This window comes from Mobula hypostoma, chromosome 7 (genome assembly GCF_963921235.1).
Source record: "Mobula hypostoma chromosome 7, sMobHyp1.1, whole genome shotgun sequence".
NCBI classification, from domain to species: domain Eukaryota; kingdom Metazoa; phylum Chordata; class Chondrichthyes; order Myliobatiformes; family Myliobatidae; genus Mobula; species Mobula hypostoma.
In genome coordinates this window covers 128876176-128888315 of record NC_086103.1, presented here as the reverse complement: position 1 = coordinate 128888315, position 12140 = coordinate 128876176, and the positions used below count along the sequence as shown (strand labels likewise).

General features: G+C 35.7%; 1 protein-coding gene across 2 annotated transcripts in view; it reads left to right on the top strand.

Annotated features, from left to right (window-relative positions):
- Nucleotides 1-11107, top strand: part of LOC134349515 (ubiquitin carboxyl-terminal hydrolase 35-like) — a 43204-nt gene extending 32097 nt beyond the window's left edge. For both annotated transcript variants that reach the window (XM_063053969.1, XM_063053968.1), the window contains exons 11-12: nucleotides 2954-4166; nucleotides 7960-11107. In XM_063053969.1, the coding sequence (XP_062910039.1) occupies nucleotides 2954-4166; nucleotides 7960-8127 (1381 nt within the window). In that variant the 3' untranslated portion in view covers nucleotides 8128-11107. The remainder of the gene's footprint in view (nucleotides 1-2953; nucleotides 4167-7959) is intronic.
- The last annotated feature ends 1033 nt before the right edge of the window (nucleotides 11108-12140 follow it).

Below are 12140 nucleotides of genomic sequence, written 5' to 3'. Positions count from 1 at the left end.
TATACATTTTCAAATTTGCTGATGACATGAAACTAAATGATAAATGTGTATAGTTTTGAGGATGAAAGGAGTCTTAGGGTGATAGATTTACTGATTACTAGCAATTGGGCAGGAGTACATTTTTAGGAAAAATACAAAATACATTTGGTGCAGGAAAATCTGCTGAATACTTTTTACAGAGAAATTGGAGAAAGGGATGTCCTTGTTCACAATGTACAATATTATTTTCGTTGGTGTCTTTACTATTACCATGGGTACTGTTTATATGCTCATCAGCATGTGATCAAAGGAATTTCATTGTGTTAAATTAATGAGTTTAATTTTGAAAATATAATCAATAATAGTTTCTAAATAGCATTGCTATTGGTCCTCAACATAAATACTGTATGAATGAAATTGTAAGCTTTGGTGCACATTCGTAAAAGATAAAGGAGGAAAATAAACACACTTTACACTCAGTGAAACTTTTGTTGCACCGGTGATGACAAATATTGTTCTGAGAGTTGTGCACATAGCACTAGTTTTATCAGTAACTCCACTCCTATAATAAGATTTGACCAAGTACAATCACTGAAAACAATGCCTTGCATAAATATGTCAATGTAAATGCTGTTCATATTGCCATTGCAAGATTTTTCAGACAGTTAGAAGTTTTAGGAATGGAATTCCAGTTTCAGAACCTTGTGTCTGGAGTTAAGTGCTTTGATCCAGTCACTGACTGATATTTCAATATTTTATAGTTCAGCAACAAATTTTGCCTCCAGATTGAGCTGATTTGCAAATCAATTAATGATGTTTCAAAATCCTTTAAAATCAATTCACTGCAACATTTCTAAATTCATGTTTTCTAATGTTACACTGTCATCATACTTTATGAATTTTGCAGTTTCTTTAAATGACATGAACTCAGTAAATCTTAAGGAAATTTGTTCCATAGTTGAACTAATGATGCTCAGAAATTGCACTGGAAGGCTCAATGTCCTCATCTGGAATTTGAATCTGTATCATTTTTTAGGTTTGGGAAATGCTTAAGTGCTATTTTTGGCATCTTGTTTAAATCATTCCTGCTTGATTTCAAAGGCTTTTGTATTACCACAATTAACAGCAAGTATTTTGCTAGACCCTTGTTCACGTGTTCAAGTTTAAATGTGAGGGGAAAGTTTAAAAAAAAATCAAATCTGTCATATAACTCTTGACAACAATTTTTTCTTTTGTTGAAAACAGATGAATTTTATCCACTCAACAAATTGGTTAAGGATGGAAGCACTACTAAGCTAACAAACATTGTTGTACATAAATAGACTGAGGTACACCAGAATTCACCTCGCTCAATAAATTCCGAAGATCTTTTTTTCTTCAAACAAATGAAATTAATTACCTTAGTTACAATTTTCATCACTACTTCAAGTTCCTTAAGGCCATTTTTTGCGCACAAAGCCTCTTCATGTACTGTACAATGAAAGTCTATCAGTGGATCTTGAACATATTGCTAAAATAATGACAAAACCTACCTCTTTACCAGTCGTGCTTGGTTCTCCATCAGTGTCATGGAAACTAATTTTGAAATGTTAACTTGTCACGTGTCCTTGCAACCCTTTAGCTGGTGCCAAGCCAGCATGAGACATTTCCTGGGAAAACCTCTCACTGCTCGGGTTGTAAAAATTCATTAGAGTAAAGATGATCATCATGTATCTTTTTATGGGTGTGATTTTAAAGAATTGAGTGACATTGCGTGCTGTGTGCTGACAAAGTTTTTGTGTGTTGCACACTGAATGATGCAGGTACTCCAGTATGCTTGACCTGTTGAGTTCCTCCAGCATCTTGTGTGTTTAAGATTTCCAGCATCTATAGAATCACTTGTTTAAAACTTTCTGCGTGTGCCGTAGGTTCACCACCCTGGTCTAGAAGTATATTCTCTAGTTTTGAAGAATAAAAAGTGAAGACGTTTCTGAATATTAAAGCAATAAAGTGATAGGGCAGGAAAATAGTGTGGTATAAATTAACCCACTCCTGTTCCCATATCTTGCTCTATTCAACCAATTAAGTTTCTGTCTATAATGTGGCAGACTATTTATCTGCCTACTTGCATTGGATGATTTTAGAAGAATAAGAAGACCATCATTATAGAAACATAGAAAACCTACAGCACAATACAGGCCCTTTGGCCCACAAAGTTGTGCCGAACATGTCCCTACCTTAGAAATTACTAGGCTTACCCATAGCCTTCTATTTTTCTATATACCTATCCAAAAGTCTCTTAAAAGACCCTATCGTATCCGCCTCCACCACCGTTGCTGGCAGCCCTGTGGAATTCTCTGCCCAGTGAAGCAGTGGAGGCCACCTCAGTAAATATATTTATTGTATGATTTTAAAAGTCACAGACTGTAGCTGCTGAAAGTCCGGAAACTCAAAGCATAATGCTAGAAATGCTCAGCAGGTCAGCAGCACATCTCGGTCGAAATGCCCTTCATCAGTCCTGAAACATTAACTGCATTTCACCTGTAGATGTGTTTTGCCTTTGAGTGACTACAGCACATTTTGTCTCATGCTTGTGCTTGCAAGTTCAAATATTTCCACTTGAAAATGTATGGGATTGTCAAACTTTAACATTTAAACTGCCTGCTAAATATAAAAAGTATTCCTCAAAATTAAAAGTATGAATTTCCTTAAAATCTCATGTTATTTTGCCAGAGATAAACTTTATTTAAATTTACTTTTGACCTTGTGTGCTTGGTTGGAAATGTTTTTTTAAAATTTTGTCTGCCTGCTATTTTCTCATCAGAAAAGCTAAGTAATCATGTGCAATGTTATGGTTATAATTCATTTATATATGCTGCTCCAACTTTGTAATGTCTAGAACTGAGTTTAGGTTCTTAACTGGAAAGCTAATTGATATCATGGAAATGACAGCCCTGTATCTTTTTGTGGCTAAACATTTAATTTTATTTTCAAGGCTACATGAAGAAGAGAAGGCTAGTAAAGGAATTTCTCATGGACAGAGACATTCAGGCAGTGAACCTCGTATAGAAGGTCGAGATCCAGAGAAAACATTAATAGAAAGAATGTTTGGTGGAAAGATGGTGACTAGGATCCTTTGTCATTGTTGTTGTAATGTTTCCTTCCGAGAGGAAGTTTTTACAGATTTATCCCTAGCATTTCCACCACCAAACAATTTTCTACGAAGGTGTGATCATTCAAGTGACCCTAATATCTCAATGAAGATTTCTAGTGCAGATAATTTGGTATCACAAGCTGAGCAACAACAGTCTCCAAATAAACAGACACAAACAAAATATAAGGAGCATTCTGTGCGAGTGGTACCAGTTGATGTAATCGGTACCCATGGAAAAGCAAAGGAGGAGACTACAGCATCTAGAATTGGTTCCCTGCCACAGAATGATTTTGCAGTGGCCTCCGGGGAGAAAATGTGTGACTCAGCAAATTGTAGATCAGTGTCTGACCTCATTAACTACTTTCTTTCACCAGAAATGCTGTCGGGTGATAACAGATATTATTGCAATAAATGTACCTCATTACAAGAAGCAGAAAAAGTGGTAGAATTAACTGGAAATCCACATTATCTTATCTTGACTTTATTACGATTCTCCTTTGATCTTGCAACAATGAAGCGCAGAAAGATACTGGATAATGTATCAGTCCCTTTAGTCCTTAAACTACCCATTAGGATAAATTCAAAGGATGAACACAAAATTTGGGGCAAAAATCAACAATGCAAACTAGGGAACTGGAGCCCTTTTGTGGAGGATACTATGTATATGTCAATTGTATATGACCTCTGCTCTGTAGTGGTGCACTCTGGGATATCTTCTGAAAGTGGACATTACTATTGCTATGCAAGAGAATGTGTGGATGCTAACTCTGTAATTGGCCCAAGTGAAATTTTGGGTGCTGAGGGTAGAACTGACGGAAAATGGTATTTGTATAATGACACCAGAGTTTCATTTTCATCATTTGATTCCATCAGCAATGTTACCAGTTACTTTCCCAAAGACACTGCCTATGTGTTATTCTACAGACAGCGATTAACAAGACAGTCTTGCTCTGATGGTGAACCTATTACAGCTAATGTGGGACTGTATGGCGAAGTAAGATTAAACAAAGAGTTGATGGAAGCCATTTCCAGGGACAACATTCAGTACCTACAGGTAAGTAATTTAGACTGATACTAATTTCAAAAGTAGTTCATTTACCAAACTTTGATTTTTAAGAACACTGTGACTTACCATTTTGCATTAATTTGTTTTTGTAAGGCTTCATAACAATTGATGATAAGTCTACTAGATTTTAAATGGAACTATTTTGGATTAAAAATTCAGGATTCTGAACTTTCTCAACCCTTTCTACTGCTTTCAATGACCGGTGCTCCTAAAACAACAGAATGATATAGAGCATGTCTGTGCTGACCATGAAACCAGACTAACTAATCCCATTTGCTTGCATGTTGCCTCTATTCCTCTGTTCCCTAATTGTTCATGAATTTTTTAAAATGCCTCCGTAAATGTTGCAGTCATATCTTCTACTACCTGCCTTGGAGGCTGCAAGTTCAAGGTGTCTGCCACTCTTTTCATTAAAAAAAAATCCGTTCTCTCAGCATCTAAACCCTTTTTTTTTGACATTTCCACCTTGGGAGAAAGATGTGGACTGCCTACCTTATCTATACCACTTGAAATTTTATATACTATAATATTGTCTTTTAGATTATGACACTCCAGAGAGGACAATCCAGTGTTTGTCCAACTTCTGTTGTAGCTAATGCACTCCAATCTAGGCAACATCTGGTGAAGCTTTTACACCCTCTCCAAAGGTTCCTATAGCATGGTAGCTAAAACTGAATATAATACTTTAAATGTGGTATAATCTGTTGTTTTTAATATATATATGTGTGTGTGTATATGTATATATATATATATATATATATATATATATATATATATATATACACATGCACAACTGCAGTGTGACTGTCAAACTTTTGTACTCTTATGTTCTGACCAATAAAGGCATGCAAACCACCCTAACCACTTCTGTTGCCGTTTTCAGAAGGTAATGGATCTGCAGCAGCTCAGGATTCCTTAATACATTAATGCTCTTAAGGGTGCTACTATTTCCTGTGCATGTTCCTCATGTTTGACCTCAAAACGCATGACCTCAAAACTCCAAAAATGCATTACCCCAAACTTGTTCAGATTAAACTCAATCTCTTAATTCTCTGTCCACGTTTCCAGCTGATTCCTTCAACTTTCCTTACTAACCACAACCCTACCTACATCTTCATCCAAATCACTTGTCTGTGAGGTGTGTTGCAGACAAGAGGACTTGGCACTAATCCTTTCTGATCACCATTGGTTACAGACCTCCAGACAAGAAAGCACTCCTCTACTACTACACTTCCTGCTATGACCTAGTGAATTTTGTATCCAGTTTACCAATTTGCTGGAAATCCCACATAACTTGGTCTGCTGAGCTACCTACTATGAGGGACCTTGTCAAATGCTTTATGAAAGTTTATGTAGATAACATTCACTACCCCACCCTCAACAGTCATCTTTGTCACCTTAGAAACCTTTTGAGCAAATATGTGACTCGGGATCTTCCCCATAGAAGTCCATGCTGACTGTTCAAGGAGTCCATGACTTATAGCTATAGGTCTCTGTTTTCGTGTTCCTTGTAAAATTTTGCCCTTGATTTAAATTGTCTTGCCTCCTTCCTACCAACATGTACAACTTCATTATTATTTAAATTTAATTTGCTGCTCATCTGAGCATTTTGTTGATTTGTGCTTTAACGTCCTTGGTTGCATATACTTTCAAATCTTGTATAATCAACAAATCATTGTTATAAATAAATAAGGCTAGTGATCCTAGTAATGAGTGCTGGAAAATTTCACTGTATGCTTTCCTTCTGTATGGAAAATAATCTTGTCACTGCTTGTGATTCCTGTTACTTATCCATTTTTCTGCTTGGGCTTCTACAGCTCAGTATCTATTCCATGCCCTTCAGACTTTGTACCATATCAAATGTCTGAGAATCCATAAAGACTGGACTGTCACAACTCCTTCTATGTAGGTGACTGGTAGGATCTGGGAGCAGTTCATGAGAACATGGAAAGAATTTTCAAAAAAATGGAAATTAGTGTAAATGGGTTGATCACTGTGTATAGTATGAAACAAGCCTCTCAGTGCAGTATGATAACTATCTCCTTTAACATTTATTCATCAAAAAAGCAAAAAGGGTCGATAAACTTAATCTTTAACAAATCCAAGTGGCTTTTGCCTAACCAATCCCCACTTGTCCAAATGGCTGCTGAATGTACTTAACAGTTTATTATTTCACATGCTCAAAGATTGCAAAAGGCTAGAGAAAGATTAAGGGGATATTATTTCTAAACGTGCTTTTACAGATCAGAGGTATTTAATTGCAATACAAAAACCAATGTCATCAGAAGATGAACCCCCTCCCCCCATGCCTTTCAATTAGACTAAACTCTTTGATAAGGTATGGAAATGTGGCAGCAAATGTGCACACAGAAAGGTTGTGTAAACAGTAATGATATTTATGATTTAATTACATTAGTGGGGATCTCTAATTTTAATTGTGTGTATTAACTGTGAGTAATAACCCTAAAAAGAAGTTGTTGAAGCTTAATGACTTCCACATGCCAGAGGTGCACCTGGCTGGACAGGGCGAATCCCATATTTTGGCTTTGTCTTGGTGTTTAATGTAACTTGAGCATTATCATTACTACTTAATGGTCATTAACAAATTTTAAATAATAGTGACTGTGACATGCAAAGAAATCACAACTATTACACTTGTTTCTGGAGATGTTTTCAATTAGATCTTCATTGGAGATGTTTTCAATTAGATCTTCATTCTGCAATTTTCCTTTTTCTGTAGACTGATTAGATATTCCATGGACCAACAAGCACCAGTTCTTTAGAAATGAGTGAAATTTCGTGTGAATAATAACATTTTATAATAAGCATGTAATAACTGGAAATTTCAAATCGGGGTTAAATGTCTGTTGAGATTCAGAAAATTAATAATGTGCAGATGTATAATGCAAAGGATCATGGTCAAATTGCTTTTCTTTTTGTATAATTTTTCATTTGTAATTCAGTTAAGTTTTATCTGTGCTACTTTTTCATAGTAGTTGGCTGTTGGAGGTTTGTGTGGAGTCAACATTTCTGAAGATTTATCCTGGGCCCAGCATATTGATGCAATTACAAGGAAGGCAGGACAGCAGTCTATTTCTTTAGGAGTTTGAGGAGACTTGGTATCTCACTAAAGATGCTTGCAAATTTCTACAGTTGTACTGTGGAGAGTATTCTAACTAGATGCATCATCATCTGGCATGGAGAGGCCATTGCACAGTATCACAAAAAGCTGCAGAAAATTGTGAACTCAGCCAGCTCCATCATGTGTACTAGCCTCCCCAGCAGTGAGGACACTTTCAAAAGGCGCTGCCTCAAAAAGCAGCATCCATCATTAAGGATTCCCGTTACTCAGGGCTTGCCCTCTACTCACTACCACCGTTAAGGAAGAGGTCCAGAAGCCTGAAGACATGCACTCAACATTTCTTCCTCTCCACAGAGATTTCTGAATGGACAATGAATCCATGAACACTACCTCACTACTTTTTTTTTCTCTTTTTGCTCTACTTAATTTAATTTTTATATATACTTTATAGTTTTTATTTTTTATATATTGCAGTGTACTTGTTCTGCTAAACAAATTTCTTGACATATGCTAGTGATATTAAATCTGATTCTGACCACAAGGCAAGACTGCTTCAGAAAGTGAATCAATGCAGACAAGTTGGCCAACGAAGGTCAAAACATTGTACCATAGTTAAATGCTTAGATGATGTATCTTAAAAGGCGCAAGACATTTAAAGATATACAGTATTAATTGAAAGCATATTAAAACTGTTTCTAGGAAGAGGAAAAAGAAGCAAGGAAAAGAGCTGACCGTATAACATCTGTTAATACACCATCATGGTGGAGACGTTTCGATGATGATGAAAATGGCGGATCTTCCGGAAGTTGTGGACCATCTGCTGGAGGAGGAAATGATTTGGGCTCATTTGGACGTTTGATTTTCTAAGTTTAAATAAGGTCTCCTTCATCCTCTACCTCAGTTGCATTATTTTGTGATAGCTGCAGAACATAGTCTTTTGAGGGAATCATTGAGGATTTGTCTTTTTAGTTGCTCAAAAATATTTGCCTGCTGCTTTATAAATTTTTGGATTTTGGGATTATTGGAAAGCAGCAATTGACAGTTTGCCCAAATGCTATAAAATGCTTTTTTGCATGGAATGTAATAAAATTCAACATGTTTGGCAAATGATGGCTTCACTTCCAATATAATGTATTTCTTTGGGAAATATTACATATATACTATGGGAATTTAGGAGTTATTCATAGTTTACTCAATTAATAAATATCAATGAAGGTAGTTATAGATTTTATTTCGTTTTATTATTGTACAAAGCTTTATTTGATTTTTTTTTTCCTCCTTGAATCAGTTGCTTTAAAGATATGCCAACCATTATTTGAATGCTTGGGGATTCTCAGGGTGAGTGGTAGTTTGCTAATCTGTATTCAGATACTTGTAAAGAAGTATGCATTCTAATGTCGTGCTCCGCAGCCCAACTGGCATCAGGCAACTATCTGCCCACAACACCCATTCATGCCTCTCACAATATCACTAACTTGGTACAAGTACTTGGAATTTCCAGTTCCTATAAACAGCTGTCTACTCATTAGGGGTGGAGGTGGAAGAAGACTATAGTAATACTCAATATTGTCATATTTGACTCTTGTATCATGAGAAGTAGTAGCCTTTGCATGACAAATTATTTGCCTAGAATAATTAATTTTTTGCACTTTGGATTGGTTAGCTTTTGTGTGATTATTTTTAAATTTTAATTTTCAGGAGATTTTCCTGATTAAATAAAGTTTCATATGCTGCTGTTCTTTTCAATATCCTTAAGTTGTATCTATAGGACTTTTCATAATGATGTCTAAATACTAATATCCATGTTGAATTTTGCACTGCAATATTTCTTGAACTTAGTAAATATTAGTAATAAGATCAGATTTTTGCTGGCAGAAATGGAGAACTTATTGACTTATGTCCTTTGCATACAAAATGGAATTTTGTTATTTGATTCCTACCTGTCGTACTTTACATCAGTCGCAATAGAGATTATTGAAAGCAAGGAAACACTTTCCATATTCTTGGCTGAAATGAAAATGGGCTGACTGATGAAAGGTCGGCAAGAAATTTTTCTATACGAAAGAACAAACTTGTATGATGTTATGTATAGGGACAGGCAAAGATATAAGTTTCTTCTTGGTCAGAGAAAGTGTGCACCTTTATCTGAATCCTGCATGACTGAGTATTTTTTTCTAAAATGTGTAGGTGGGGGCTTGGTGTAGAGGAAGAGTTACAGGTGGGAATGTTCTTGATTAAGTTCATATTTTTTGTTTTCAAATCTTTGAATTTTACCTCAAACTAACATGGTAAACACTATTATCAGCTCATTACAATGTGCCTAAATAGAGCAACATGGGCATGCTTTATTCACTTTCTTCGCAATACAAATAGCTCAAATCAGGAGATCCAGTCAGAGTGGCTATAAGCTTGTCCCATGGGGGTGGGGGGGGGGAAAGACATTTAGTGCTGTTCAACTGTAGTTAGGGAGGTATAGCCAATGGAATCTCTGTTTATATAGTCATGTCGATTAGAATGGCTTGAGTCTATAAACTCCTAATTTGATGTGTTCATCTAAATGTGTCATTCTTTAATTTAGATGTGAGCTGAAATACTTATTTGATTAGTATATGGAATGAAAATGTAGTTGCACATCTTGATTGCAATACAAAGAGCAGCAAGTTGAGCATACTTTTGGCAATTTTGAACCTCTAAGTTTCATTTAAGCTTTCCAAAAAATTAACCAGTTCCACTTTGATAGTATCTAATGATGTTCAAATGTAAACTTGTCTTCTCTAGAACCCTTCTATCACTTAATTACAACATCTTGTGGTTTGCAAAGCTTTTTGCTCTGATTTTCAAAACTAGCTGGTCTCAATGCACTTTTTAAAAAATATAGTGATCAGACCTGATCATTACAAGTCTATTGGATTTATCTTTTTGAATAGCTTCACATGGTCTACCTTAGGAGTTAAATCTTTAAGTGGTAATAAAAGCACCATGTTTCAACTTTATCCTAATTCTAGTTACAGATTTGGTTGTCTTCACCCATCAGAGTTTTTAAGTCTGTAATTCTTTTTGTATTTTGTAGCTGGGGCAGGAAACAGCGGTGTAATTTTGAGCTTTTTCTTTTAAATAGAACAACTGAAATTGGTAATTTTGTCTTTGTAGTAGATTATGGGTTGGAATATAGAAAATGTTAACATGAACAATTAACTTGCACTTATTCTGTTTCTTAAAACAATCAGGTTTGAAATATAAGTTTTATCCTGTGTTTACATAGGACTCTGCACTCTGCCACTTTTTTGTATTGCATTTTAAAATGTAACCAACATTTGCAAAGCAATCATTTGAGTTAACCAAGAGAGTGGGCACAGGCAATCTCAAGAGTTACGGCTGTTTGAGTAATACACAAATCACTATCAAAATGTTTAAGATGAAATGAAACTCAATCTTACAGAATTTTGCAAGTGGGGGAAAGAGTACAGTTTTCAGTAAAACTTTTCCCACCCCTCATTTCTTGATGCAGCCACAGATGATACTATATTATGATACTGTAAACTGTAATGAGAAGTGCTTTGTGGGAGTGCAACCTTACCGCCCTGCACTACTCCCAACTCATTCAGTAACATAATGTGTCGGTCACCAGTAAGAAGACTAAAGGAGGCTTTTTGCTAATTAGTAATTTCAATAATAGCATCAGTGTATAAGGTGAGCACATTTTTATTGCAACAAAAGTGCAAATGAAGTTGTCCATTGTGAATGCTCCCATTTATTTTAAGAATTTTTAGAATAATAATTCAAACTAAAATTGTGTATTTATTCAACATTGCAAATTATCATTAAGTAGCAAATATCTATAAAAGGAATGACAATAAATACTATTATAATATTTCCACTGTTTCTAATTTCTATCAATTAAGAAATCAATTTTTTTCTGTGTGTGGGGGAGGTGGGAAAGAAGAGGGGGTGGGGAAGAAGGGGTAGTGAAATGGACATGGTAGTAAGTTGTGCATAATCTTGATAAGTAATTGCATTTTTCAACTTTTTGAAGTTGCACCAATTAATTTTCAATATTGTTTTACTGAAATTGAATGGAGTTTATTTAAAAGGATTCTTTGTTCTCTCTTCATCACCCCCCCCCCACACCTCATACAAATGAAAATATGACATCTCTCCTTCCCAGCTCTGACAGTTTTTGACATGAAGCATTCTCATGTGTGGGAAGAGAAACTGTTGCTTCCAGGATTTTCTGATCTTATTTTAACCTAAGCTAGTGATTTTTGGTGGGGAAAACCACCACTTTTTCTTTGCTAGCAATTCCAGTTGGATCCCTGGTGCCCTTTTGAGATGTACACTGAAGTTCAGGGTATACTGACTGATTTGGAAGGCCAAATCTTCCATTCACTCTTTCATTAGACTCTATGGATTCCATACTTGGAGATTACCGAGCATTATGATAGAGCTATTACCTCTTGAATCTTGTCCTCCTCACCCCACATCCCAGATAACACAGGTGTTGCCTATACTGTATACAGTAGCTTCTGAAAATGTGATAAATTAATAGTACTTTAAAATACCTCTTCAGTAGGATCCTTCTACTTGTACTATGTGTACGAAAGTAAAAAAAATGCTAATATTGCTATGCTTTGGTTGAATATGCACGTTGCTTGTTTGATATTGCAAGCACATATCAATACTGATTGAGGATCCTCTACCTTAGCTCATATGCAGCAACTCAAAGACAAATACCATCAAATAAATTATGAGAGGTTTGGTGCTTTTCTGTCCGACGGTCTGTAAAGACGACTAGTAGTGTTTGAAATGTGGTGATAATGTGAGAACCCAATAGGAAGGACAGTTCTGGAGAAAGTTATTTGCAGAGTCTCTGCCACAGCTGA